Source organism: Crassostrea angulata, chromosome 8 (genome assembly GCF_025612915.1).
Source record: "Crassostrea angulata isolate pt1a10 chromosome 8, ASM2561291v2, whole genome shotgun sequence".
In the NCBI taxonomy this organism is placed as follows: domain Eukaryota; kingdom Metazoa; phylum Mollusca; class Bivalvia; order Ostreida; family Ostreidae; genus Magallana; species Magallana angulata.
In genome coordinates, this window is record NC_069118.1 from 2,705,262 (window position 1) to 2,719,422 (window position 14,161).

The 14,161-nt window shown below is 34.6% G+C and overlaps 2 protein-coding genes across 2 annotated transcripts; both read right to left on the bottom strand.

Annotated features, from left to right (window-relative positions):
• Nucleotides 1–763: 763 nt before the first annotated feature.
• On the bottom strand, nt 764–2,473 carry LOC128160373 (uncharacterized). Its single transcript, XM_052823684.1, has one exon. The coding sequence runs from the start codon at nt 2,471–2,473 to the stop codon at nt 764–766; it is 1,710 nt and encodes a 569-aa protein (XP_052679644.1).
• Nucleotides 2,474–8,917: 6,444 nt separating this feature from the next.
• Nucleotides 8,918–12,462, bottom strand: LOC128161602 (uncharacterized). Its single transcript, XM_052824917.1, has one exon. The coding sequence runs from the start codon at nt 12,381–12,383 to the stop codon at nt 10,698–10,700; it is 1,686 nt and encodes a 561-aa protein (XP_052680877.1). The 5' UTR covers nt 12,384–12,462; the 3' UTR covers nt 8,918–10,697.
• Between the last annotated feature and the right edge of the window lie 1,699 nt (nt 12,463–14,161).

A 14,161-nucleotide genomic window follows, 5' to 3' on the forward strand; every position in this document is an offset into this window, starting at 1 on the left:
ATCATTTCTGAATCTTTTACTTAAAACCAAAGTATATTTCACTTGTAGATTTATTCACTTTGTAACATATATTTAATTATATACCAAGTATATATATATATATATATATATATATATATATATATATATATATATATATATATATATATATATATATATATATATATATATATATATATAGTCATTCACTGTAACATTAATAATAATTCACAAAAGGATTATACCAATATACAAAAAGAACCTTAACTGGCACCATAAAATGAACTCTAAAATTTAACTGTAGATACATGATTACTTGATACAATTTCAAATAAACACATTGAAGGTTTATACATGTTTTTTTATTTGCTCCAAATGTCCTCAATAAATATGTCATATTTTTATTACTTCGTGACATTTACAATTAGTATTTGAAAATGTTACGATCCTACTTCCTACTTCAGTAAGCGCAGTAATTGAGACAAATAAGTTAAAAATGTATCTGCACGGAGTCATATCCTTTACAAAATCTCAAAACATGCATGAATAAAAATTATATAATTACATATAATTACAATATTATTGATTTGCAACTCATTTTATCTCTTCTACAAAATCTCCGTACAATAGAGCATGCCTTAAACACTCACAAAAATGTTGATTTTAGAATCTGAAATTTCACTCGTCACATTCAATTACTAGATTTTAGAAGATTTTCCTTAATTATTATTGTACAAATCATCATGATCATACATTGTAGATTCGTAACATCGTTTCAAAATGGCTATTGGAAAGAAAGGCGACCGATTTGTTCTTTGGTCAGTTTCCTTTGCATAGTTTTCCGAATGGCTTCACGATCTAGCTTTCCATTTGCTAAAGCGGGAAATGTTTTAAACCCAACGATAACCATCGGAACGTAAAGGCATTCAAGTAACTGGTTTTCTTCCGTTATATTGAATTCTTTTCGGAGGTAGACCTGCATACTCTCCATGGAGTCCTCATTCTGTGGTTGGTAGATTATCGCGGCACTTGGAACATGATCTCCCGTTTCCATTTCTTTTATTGGCAATACAATGGCAGCAATAACATTACTCTTTGCTTTGATAACATTTTCGATCTCGAATGGGTATATTTTTCTTCCGAAAACTTGAATCATTTCTTGCAGCCGCCCTTCTACAAACAAAAGACCATCTTCTGACACGTAACCGCCATCTTTAGGAAAAAACCATCCGCTTTTCAATAACAAATCCTCAGTTTGTGGTGGAAGATCGTGATTCAGATAACCAGTAAATCGTTTTTTGCTTCGAATCAAAATGTTTCCTCTCTGTCCAACAGGTTGAAGATGCCCATGGTCGTCTGTGATCTTAACTTCAACCCATGGAGAGGGACGAACTCCTAGTAACATATTTTGTACACTGGATTTGTCATCTGAGGTGAAAACTCTTGAACAAACGATCCCCATTTCTGTCATTCCGTATGTAACTTGCAACTCGTCGCAAATTTCATCAATACATTCCAGGAGTGAGGTATGCGCCACCACACCCGAAGTAATGGCTCTCTTTATTTTCAGGGGTATTTTCCTTTTCATTACCAATTCAAGGATGGATGGAACCAAAAGTGCTTGAGTCGCCTTTTCTTTTGTTATAAAATTGGTTGCAGTTTTTACGGCATTAACCATGGAAGACGAATGTAGTGCATTTGTCAGTGTAACTCGTGTTCCACAAGCAGCCATTTCCCATACAGGATAGCCTGCAATCCACGAGAACGGTCGGTCGTTGTAGAAGATGTCTTTATCCGCCCTGTGTAGAAATTGTGAGTAACAGTGCCAAGCTATCACGACCAGTGCGTGGTGTGAAGAGGGGATTGCTTTTGAGAACCCGGAAGAACCTGAGGTCAAGGATACAAGAGCTACGTCTTCTGGGTCGATTCTTGGAAGTTCCAAATCAACATGGCGGGAGCATAACTCTGCAACTGTGTACGCTGATGACATTCGTTCATTTGGGTAAAACAGAATTACGTTTTCCAGTGCAGGGATTGATTTGCATTCTACTTTGCCATTTCCCTTATCAACGACATATTCGGAAATATGACAATTTCGGCCCTCAACACCGGGATCCATGATTAGCATCTTTACACTCCCGACACTGTTCAACAATTTGGTAATCTGATCTTCCCTCTCTTGATAGGGCAAACATAGCGGACATCCCCCCGCCATCTGCACCCCAAAGTGAGCAATAAGCCATTCAGGGACATTTCTACCACTAAGACCTATAATGTCACCTCTTTTAACACCCATCTGAACCAGTGTTTTGGCAAACTTGTTTGCCTTGTCGTAGAGGTCCCCATATGTTAGTTCAAATCTCGCGTTGTCATCGTCAATGAAAATATACACAACCTTATCATGACTCTCTTCTGCTCTTCTTTTCAGTAAATCTGGGTACGTGGTGTATGGAATGTCCAAAGCAGTGTTAGAACTTACGTAGCTGAAAGCCATTTTATACTTCTTGCGGCTGGAGTGGTACGATCAAATGAGGACAGTCCCTCGGTCTGATATCTCTTCACAGCATGTAACCTACTTTTTGTAACTGTCTGGGTTTACAAAATGAATTGCAGATAACTTTCAAAACTGTCTGGGTTTATAAAATGAAGTGTAGATAACTCGGGCGTTCCATCTCTGAATTAACTGTTGAATCTTACAATTTTCGCAATTTTGTCCATCCGTCTTTTACCACGTAAATTATATATGCATATGTACGGTGTTATAAAAATCGTATAAATTTTTATATATATGAATTTTTATTTTACATTGAGTTGTTATGGATTAAAAGTCGCATGTCAACTAATATTATATCAGATTTTCAATCTTACATATTGCATACTGTAGATTATATACATATAATACACATAAATTAACAGAAGAAGTAAGCCGGCGTAAAAAAAAAACAGACTGCAGGAACATGTGTTTATGTAACTATGGTCACAAACGTAGCATAGTAAAAATGAACTGAATATTCATTAACGGGGTCATATAAAAAAGCGGTCGGGATTATAAGATAGTGCACATGAATAAAAAAAAATCATGAAATTTTGACACAGTCAAACATATCATATAACCAAATGATTCTAACATTTTAACATTTTAATAACATTTGACCTCCATGTTTTTGCATAAAGGTCAGGTCAATGTCACTGCCTTTTCCCTCAACTTCAAGGATGATAAAAATAAATTAGTTCTTTGCAGTTATGTAGAAATCTGTTTAAGATATGAAGATTCTATTCTTTAATGAAATGATAGAATATTACAATGTGTATTAGCTTATACTGCTAAATTGGAATAAATATTGAAACTTAGCCCGCATTTCCTCTAATTTTCTTAAATTTTTTTGAAGATAATTTTATTATTTTCTTATGCTTCCAATATTAAAATATTTCTGATGTTTTAATTATTATGAAGAATTTATCTAAAGATATAAATTGACAGAAAAGCTGACATATTGACCACTTAACCTGAGAGAAAAACTGCTTATTTTTACACAAATCAATGTATAGAATTGGCGCTTTAAAAAGCTTATAAAAATGTAATTTGATGGGCAAATCTTATTTCAAAAACAAATTCTGAAACCCAAGTATCATATCATTAGCTCACATTAGTTAAAAACATTAATGTTATTGTTTTAAAAATGCCAAATAGACTCATGATACTACGGCAATTCTGAATTGGAAAAAAACATGTGATATTTTCCTATGCCAATATTCCGCCAAAAATATAGTCCTTGTTAGATTCTAAACATTGATTACTATTTCTATACCAAGTCTTGACATCTTGAATATTTGAAGCGCGCGGAAGGATAAACCGAAAGTAATCTTTTGTACGTCATAACAGAAAATTGTAAGACATCATTTTTAAAAAAGAATGTAAATAATGCAAGAAAAATAATCATGCGGCACATGCTTCTTGATGCTATCGCTTGCGCTCCTTTTTTGTATTATAAATGACGGTTATGACAAAACAGCTCGCGTCTCCTCGCTTTGCTGAATAGGCCTCAAATTATAGTAAATGATTTCATAGACACACCTTTTTTTAACAAAAATAAAATCCAGAAGAGAGGTGTGAAATTGAAAGCTGCAAGGTCCGATTTTTTGGCAATTACGGTATCAAATAATTTTCTATATAAACCAATTATCTTAGTAAATTATAGACCTTCGCATATTAACACCAGCAGAATTGATCTCCGTTCAAAGTTTAAAAAATTCAAAGCAAATGAAAACAATTTCTTTTTGGACACACAAAAAACCGAACCAAAATGCATAATGGCAAAGTTAAGGAAAGGGACTTCTTTGGTTTCTTCCACCGAATGTTTGGGTTTATTCAACCAGGACGTTATGCAATGATTGTTAACATTACAAACTTCAGAAATAATAGTGAACAAATGTATACAGGTTTATTTTTAATTTGTCAAAGCATTACTCATATTCAGACTCTATCAAAAGCGATGTCAAAGTAGTAAGACAATCATCCCCGCCTTGATTCAGGGGCGAATTTTAAAATGAGGCGAAAAAACGCGATACCTTTTTTATGTCATTAGTATTGTAAAAAATATAGGAATGTACATTGCTCTTTTACATTGAAATATGGCTTAACTGACCAGGAAAGCTACTGCAATGTCTATTATTATGCTCATACTTATCGTAGCCATCGTTTAAAAGCGCACACAAAATTTGATATAAAATTGAACCGAACAGCTTTAAACGAATAAACCTGACGTTAACTTATAACTCTGCATCGCCGCCATTATATACTTTGAATAAAGTTGTGTAAGTATAGGCCATATCATCGTTTATGATAGTAGAAGGGAAAGACTTGACAAGCATAAAGAAAAAGAGGGACAATAGGCCTTAACGGTCATCTGAGTACCATAGCCCCATACAAAAACTTGTCGAAGAGTCTCATGTATGTATTCATAGTTTCATTCTAGAATAGAAAAATTATAACATTGTTTAATGACGACCACCTCCCTGCATGAAATCATTCAAAAAGGACTATGAAATATACAATTTCAGCGAAAAACTTAAAGATCATTATAAAGTTTATGACCTGATATTGAAAAGCTGCAAAATCTCTTATGGAAAATAATTTTTCCATATTTGTTAACTTTCAAGATAGGTTTTATGTGTATATCTTTTCATAGATAAACTAAAACAAGGTGTATAGCATGTATGCTTTATCTTAATCACTTCCCCATCCGCTGGGACAGATACAAACTCTCCTTGGGCATTTAAAAATCCCAACTTCAACAGCTATAAAGTGTTTCTCATTTTTCCTGTTCCATCATTTGAATATTCAACCTTAATGATCATTTATTCACCATCTGACATTTATACCTGTACTGCTTATCAGTGATTTTAGTTAGTCAATTATTACTTTTCTATTAACAAGTATATTTCTTTATCTAGAAGGTTCAAAAACTGTTTTTGTTTTTGATAATAAAATACTTGCATAACTCTTTTGATCATACGACTTCTTAATTACATTATATTCCATTATTAATTAACTAATAAAAACAAGCAAAGGAAGATAACTACATTATAAAGAAGCTTCTTTCTTTCTCATTTTTAAAATGTATGATTTTACTTTTAATTAAAACTCCAGGGCAGAATTAATTGATAAGACAAATATGAGTGTTTTGGCTCCGCCCTAGGTTTAAGTCCCTATATTCGGAAACATAAAATTTAAAATTTTGATAGATGGCTTTATTTTTTTCTTTATATGCAGTCATTTTTTTTCAGTATCAGTTAAAAAGTATCAGTATCAGAATCAATTAAAAAAGACGATTTTTAAAACATTAAATACATTAATACTATATAACTACTTTGGCAACAAGCATAGAGAAACGTGGGGTGGTACAGACAGAGATCTAGCAAATCGACGAAAAGCTACCAAAGGCAAGAGCAACAGACATAGGAAGCTAATGTGCATAGACGAGATAGCTGACATCAGAGAGGAAGCTAAATTGGGGAGAGATCTGGAGGATGGAACCACACCGTATCCAGTTTCTTTCAGTATATGATCTGCTGCCATCGCAACCAACCTTCACAAGTAGGACCTAACAGAAATTATGAACTGCGATCTATGTGGAAAGAGGGGCGAAACACATATTATCATCATATAATGTCTCTTTGACACAAGGCAGGTACTAGCTGCGATAATGTAGCCCTCACGATTTTTTTGAGAGAGGGCTACAACTCCATCGGATCTCCGTAATGGTGCAAGTGCGGGAGTGATTCACTCCCGCGACGATTTCGTCTCAAATCGTATATAAATGACAATAACATTAGCATTTCTTACCTGAACTCAAACGTTGTAGATGTCTAAGGCATAATCTAATCTAAAAATATCAAGTATAGTCCATATATCGGTTATTTTTCGTGTATGTTAACAACGTAAGTTGAATTTGTCCGCCATGTTTACTGACTTGAACGGTTTTATTTTGGGACAGCCAATGAGAGTTTAGGAGCGGATCTTGAACTGAATATAGGAATTCCCCTATTTTAAACACAATTAACGCGGTAAATATGAATTTTTCATTACATACCATTTCCTTAAGTGATGTTTTAGTGATAGAACGTGGTAAGATCGATTATTTACACTGACATTCACGTTATCAAGCCCATCAAAACTCCAAACGTAAATCCCATAAAATTACGCGAGAACTGTCACGGCTGCTGAAAAAGACGACTGGTAAACATGCTGATGTGTTTTATCTGGTTTTGATTGATGTACGGTTAGTTTGTTCAACCTGAATTATAAAATCATTTTATCTAAAGGAAATCAAATATAAAATCGATCTTTTCAGACCGAAGTCAGCCGCATTAAAAAAAATAATTTTGCACCATTACGGAGATCCTATGGAATTGTAGCCCTCTCAAGTAAACATAAGATATAAAAAATCGAAAAGGGCTACATTATTGCAGCTAGGGAGATACAGATGGAGACATGACCAAGTACTCAGAAAGCTAGACGACATCATAGAGAAGGAACGGAAGAAGAAGAGAGGGCAGAAGAAAGACTATAAATATATCAACTTTGTTAAGGAAGGCGATCCAACAACAGGCTTGAAACCCGCGGGACAGGAGTCAATCTTGGTTTAAACAACAACATAGGAGATGCATGCAGACCTCAGACGAGGGCTGGTATTTCCAAACGTTATCAAATCTTTTGACCGCCCTGGTATTGCATTATGGGCCCACAAAGGCAAAAAGATAATAATGATGGAGCTTACGGTCCGCAGCAAAGGATGGGATGCATAGTTTTTACCAGTGGAGAAAAAAGTGCAGGACGGAGGACAAGCACCAAATAACAAGTATGTAACCTAGTTGTTTATTTAATAATGCCATTGACAACCTTATTAATTTTAAAACGGTCACTTTCCATGCGTAAACTAATTTCTAATTTTACCTGAGCTACTGGTTTATGTAACGGTACATGAGCTATTGATCTATGGCTGTGTGCGTATCTGAAAAAAATTATTAATTGGTTAATTATTTCACATTAACAAAATCGTGTAAATGCATGGTTTCATTTTCCGAATTGTTCATTATTAAATTATCAAGAGTAACAATCTACATACTTTTTCCCCTCTTACTTTACGGGTTTAAACAATCGTAAATTACATTTTCACCATGACTTTGAAATAAAGAAAATTTGATTTGCGTAAATTTAATATACAGTTCTATGGTTCGCGGAAAAAAAATGAAGCAGAAAAAACCTTATATACAGTATAACCAGGATTCGACTTTTTTCCGCACATGTGTGGGAGTAAAACTTTTTTAAGATTTAATAGATTTTCATTATATGATTATATTGTCCCCGTCCTAGAGCCTAAAACACTTTCCCAGGGGTCATCAATTTAACGAATTATGTAGAAGTCTTCATGGATATGGTTACAATGCTTCCAGTTTTTAACAAATATATATGGGAGTCAAGAAGAATCAAATACATTTTTTCTATATGGTCATATTGTCCCCACCCTATAGCCTGAACCCGTGAACCAGGTCCATGAATTTCACAATTGAGGTAGAAGGCTTCATGGATATCATAACAATGTATCAGGTTTTTTTCTCACATGTGTGAGAGTAGAGAAACCTTAAATTTGTCTTTTTGACATAGATGACATACATTAGGCTCCGCCTGTGGCGCCCCGGGGGTGGTATAGCCATAAATTCCCAAATATTCAGCCCTACACCTTCCCTCTTCTTGATGCTACGTGCCTGATTATTGAGATTCCTAATTAAACGAGAGTAATTAATATTTGCGTTATTCACGTAAAATCGCGAGAAGCAACCCTCGTGGATTTTAAAATATCGCCATTATTTTCTGAGAATTGCCGAAAACTATAAGAAATTAGCATTCGCGACTTTTATTCTCGCGATTTAATACACAACGGCGGGATTTCGGAATTAGGCATTTGCGTAAATTAAGAAATCTACAGAAGTAAACATATCAGAGAGTGTAGTTGTCAGTCATTTTACAATAAACTAGTAAACTCGTACAGTTTTAGCTCTTTTTGCACATTCATAGTTAGATCAATTGGAATTTCGCATCATATGGTATATATTTTATTACTAAACTGTTATGCTCAATTATGCAAGAGATTATCAGATCACTCCTTTATAGTCATGTGTACAATTATAACCCGTTTGGAGTCTTACAGGTTCTTATATAAGTAAATACACCTTTAACACAGGAGTAATTTATCTAGTTCTTGATGTCAGTTAAAAGGGTAATTTTTATCAGGAAGTAAATGAGGACCAATGTACTGATAGCTGAATGACAAAAACTCTCTTTAATTCGGTTGCAATGAGGATCTTAACGTTTTTCTGATTTGTAGCAGACAAAATCTTGAAAACTTTGTTTTGCCTCTTTTATTTAAAGTAATATTTCACAAACAAGGGATTAAACGATTTATTGAAAAAAAGTCCTATAATCTATAAGTACCAAGCATACATTATAATACCTCACCACCACCACCACCGCCACCACCATCCCTTTATATACCACAAAGAAACAAATATTGGACGTAACAAAAGTAAACATAGAATATGTTATAACATATAATTAATATTTTATTGGTCATTTTTCAACGACCCACACTGAGGGAAATGACCCTAAGGTCATACTTCCTACTATGTGATCCAAGTATTCTACAATTAAGTGGGTCATTTTTCTAAGTTGAAAAAATGACCCCCGGTCAATATTCTACACAGGTCACTTATCGTCCTTACACCTGTATATATAAAATTTACAAAATTATAAAATCAATCGTTGCAGAATAAGATTTTCTGAATCTTTACTTAAAATCAAAGTATATTTCACTTGTAGTCCATTTATACTTTATATATACATCAAATATCTATATCAGCAAAAAATTTACACTATAATTTTAGTTAGAATTCAAAAAAGGATTTTACCTATATACAAAAAGGACCTAAACTGGCACTATAAAATGTACGCTATAATTTAACTGTATATACATGTTATATGTATATACATAATGGTTTTAATTTGCTACAAATGCCCTCAATTACATATGTCATATTTTAATTGCTTCATGACACTCACAACTAGTATTTATAAGTGTTAAGATAAGTAAAAATTTATATTATTGTGTTAAGACAAATCATACTTCAAGTAAGCGCAGCAAGTTAGACAAATCAGTTAAAATGTATCAGCACGAAGTCATCTTCTTTACAAAATCTCGAAACATGCATTAATAAAACTTATATACAATCATAAAAATATCTATTTGTAGGTTACAAAATTGACCCATACATCAGATCTTTTTTTGCTTGTCAAGATTTTTGGTAAGTATAGTCCCCCCTCCCCATTCAATTTGCTTCCGACGCCACTATACATAGTTCTTTGAAAAACCTAATTAGATAATCGGCGTACAAAATCATTATACAGTCGTACATTCTAGAACATTGAAAAATACTAGTATATATGGCATGTCAAACGTTGCAATATTCGATCTTTCCATTTGTATTTTATAAATATTCATTTGTATTGTATAATTTCATTTATATTGTATATATTTTTATTTGTATTCTATAATTTTCCATTTGTATTCTAAAATTTTCCACTAGTATTGTATAATTTTCAATTTGTATTGTATAATTATAGGGTACAAATAGAATATTATACAATACAAATGTAAAATTAAACAATATAAATGGAAAATTATACAATACAAATGTAAAATTAAACAATATAAATGGAAAATTATACAATACAAATGGAAAATTATAGAATACAAATGGAAAATCATACGATACAAATGAATATTTACACAATACAAATGGAAAATTATAGAATACAAATGGAAATTATAGAATACGAATGAAAAATATACAATACAAATGGAAAATCATATAATACAAATGGAAAATTATACAATACGAATGGAAAAGATCGAATATTGCAACGTTTGACATGCCATAAGTATACATTTCATTTTATCTTTTCAACAAAAGCTTCTCAGTATATATGCCCTAAACACTCATGAAATTGTTGATTTTATAATTTCAAATTTGATTCATCATATTTAGTTACAAGAATTTGGAAGATTGTCCTTTATTATTAGTGTACAAATCATCCTGATCGTACATTGCAGATTTGTAGCATCGTTTTAAAATGGCTATTGGAAAGATAGGTGAGCGTTTTATTCTTTGGTCAGTTTCCTTTGCATAGTTTTCCGAATGGCTTCACGATCTATCTTTCCATTTGCTAAAGTGGGAAATGTTTTAAACCCAACGATAACCTGCGGAACGTAAAGGCATTCAAGTAACTGGTTTTCTTCTGTTATATTGAATTCTTTTCGGAGGTAGTCCTGCATACTCTCCATGGAGTCCTCATTCTGTGGTTGGTAGATTATCGCGGCACTTGGAACATGATCTCCCGTTTCCATTTCTTTTATTGGCAATACAATGGCAGCAATAACATTACTCTTTGCTTTGATAACATTTTCGATCTCGAATGGGTATATTTTTCTTCCAAAAACTTGAATCATTTCTTGCAGCCGCCCTTCTACAAACAAAAGACCATCTTCTGACACGTAACCGCCATCTTTAGGTAAAAACCATCCGCTTTTCAATAACAAATCCTCAGTTTGTGGTGGAAGTTCGTGATTCAGATAACCAGCAAATCTTTTTTTGCTTCGAATCAAAATGTTTCCTCTCTGTCCAACAGGTTGAAGATGCCCATTGTCGTCTGTGATCTTTACTTCAACCCAAGGACACGGACGAACGCCTAGTAACATATCTTGTACTCTGGATTTGTCATCTGAGGTGAAAACTCTTGAACAAACGAAACCCATTTCTGTTATTCCGTATACAACCTGCAACTCGTCGCAAATTTCATCAATACATTCCAGGAGTGAGGCATGCGCCACCACACCCGAAGTAATGGCTCTCTTTATTTTCAGGGGTATTTTCCTTTTCATTACCAATTCAAGCATGGATGGAACCAAAATTGCTTGAGTCGCCTTTTCTTTTGTAATAATATTGGTTGCAGTTTTAACGGCATCAACCATGGAAGACGAATGTAGTGCATTTGTTAGTGTAACTCGCGTTCCACAAGCAGCCATTTCCCATACAGGATAGCCTGCAATCCACGAGAACGGTCGGTCGTTGTAGAAGATGTCTTTATCCGCCCTGTGTAGAAGTTGTGAGTGCTCGTGCCAAGCTAACACGACCAGTGCGTGGTGTGAAGAGGGGATTGCTTTTGGGAGACCGGAAGAACCTGAGGTCAAGGATACAAGAGCTACGTCTTCTGGGTCGATTCTTGGAAGTTCCAAATCAAGATGGCGGGAGCATAACTCAGCGACTGTGTACGCTGATGATATACGTTCATTTGGGTAAAACAGAATTACGTTTTCCAGTGCAGGGATAGATTTACATTCTACTTTGCCATTTCCTTTTTCAACGACATATTCGGAAATATGACAATTTCGGCCCTCAACACCGGGATCCATGATTAGCATCTTTACACTCCCGACACTGTTCAACAACTTGGTAATCTGATCTTCCCTCTCTTGATAGGGCAAACATAGCGGACATCCCCCCGCCATCTGCACCCCAAAGTTAGCAATAAGCCATTCAGGGACATTTCTACCACTTAGACCAATAATGTCACCTCTTTTAACTCCCATCTGAACCAGTGTTTTGGCAAACTTGTTTGCCTTGTCGTAGAGGTCCCCATATGTTAGTTCAAATCTCGCGTTGTCATCGTCAATGAAAATATACACAACCTTATCATGACTCTCTTCTGCTCTTCTTTTCAGTAAATCTGGGTACGTGGTGTATGGAATATCCAATGCAGTGTTAGAACTTAAGTAGCTCAAAGCCATTTTTTTACTTCTCGCGGCTGAAGTGGTAAGCAATCCCTCGGTCTGATATCTAACCTACTTTTCGTAAGTGTCTGGGTTTAAAAAATAAGGAGAAGATAACTTTCAAAACTGTCTGGGTTTATAAAATGAAGTGTAGATAACTCGGGCGTTCCATCTCTGAATTAGCTGTTGAATCTTACAATTTTTGCAATTTTGTCCATCCGTCATTTACCACGTAAATTATATATGCATATGTACGGTGTTATAAAAATCGTACAAATTTTTATATTGTGAACACGAATTCTTAAATCGTACTAACTGATTTCTTAATAAAAAAAAAAAAAAGAGAAAAGAAAAAAAACACGATTATTTATGAATCGTACAAAAGACTATTGATGACGCACAACCCAATAATTTGAGCAAATCCTGATTTCAACAGTTGTACAGTTTTTCATGTTTTATTTCTCATTTGAAAATGTGGAGTTTGTAAACTATTGCCAGGTTCAAAAGTTAAAAAATTCATTTTGCAGAGTGGAGACATTGTCCGGACAAGGACAACAGATGGATGGGTGATTATTAATGAGAATGCACCGTTATGGTTATATCAGTTGTAAGTTAAGGTGTTGAAAGACCGATCGGAGGACGAAGATCAGAGGATCGCAAAATAATTTTTACCCATGAGTTTTAAGCAAATCCTCCACCTCATAGGCGTCGGAACCGGGGGGGGGGGGGGGGCTAGGAGGGGCTTAGCCCCCCCCCCCCCCCCACTTTTTTTTTGCAAAGTTAGACCTAACCATTAGGCACATATAGCATCAGAGAGGGTTCAGCCCCCCCCCCCCTTTTTGTCGCAGCAAACAGAATTGTTCCTAAATTTACCTTGGAAAGATTGAAATATTGAGAAGTTGGAGTCATAGTTATACTAGCCCCCCCCCCCCTCCCCCCCTCCCCCTACAGATTAGGAATTTCATGATTTGAAAAAAAAAATCCTTGGTAGGACTTTTTTTAGAATTCCACAGATTAGGATTTTCATGATTTTGGGAATTTTTTTTTTTTATTTGTTTGTTAAGATTTCTGAGGATAAGTCTAATTAGGATAGCCCCCCGCCCCCCCCCCCCCCACCCACTTTCAATTTGTTTCCGACGCCAGTGCACCTGATGTGACAGTTTTAATTAAATTCAAGATGGCGGCGATGGGTACATTCTGTATTATAAGGTAGAAATATAACATTTTTATCGTAAGAAAAATATATAACGCCTGGCTCAAGTGTGAACAAAGTATAGTGCGAGGTGCAATGCATATGCAAATAGGAAACTTTTCCGGATACTTCATACGGACACAACTGTGATCGGCCAAAGCCAAACACAAAAGCCCTGAATTTTTACTGAAAATAATTGCCTATGCAACGAACTCTCTTAAAGAGGTGTGTGTGTGTGTGTGTGTGTGTGTGTGTGTGTGTGTGTGTGTGTGTGTGTGTGTGTGTGTGTGTGTGTGAGAGAGAGAGAGAGAGAGAGAGATTTCCATAGCAAAAACATATGACTGTTGCAGTCTTCTTGTTGTATATCGACAAATAAAACGCAACCTATCAAAACATCATCTTCATTTTTTTATTTTCCTTGGCCCTGTTGCTATTTTTTTATATATAAATTGTATATTGAATAGACATTGGTAGAAATATACAATTTTTGAAAAGAGTAATGGTGTTTTCATCGATTTTCTTCTATAAAAACGAATATTGACATTATTCGAGGATTATTTTCTGTCTAATTTAGCTTATACTCAAGGTAAATCTTAAATATGTG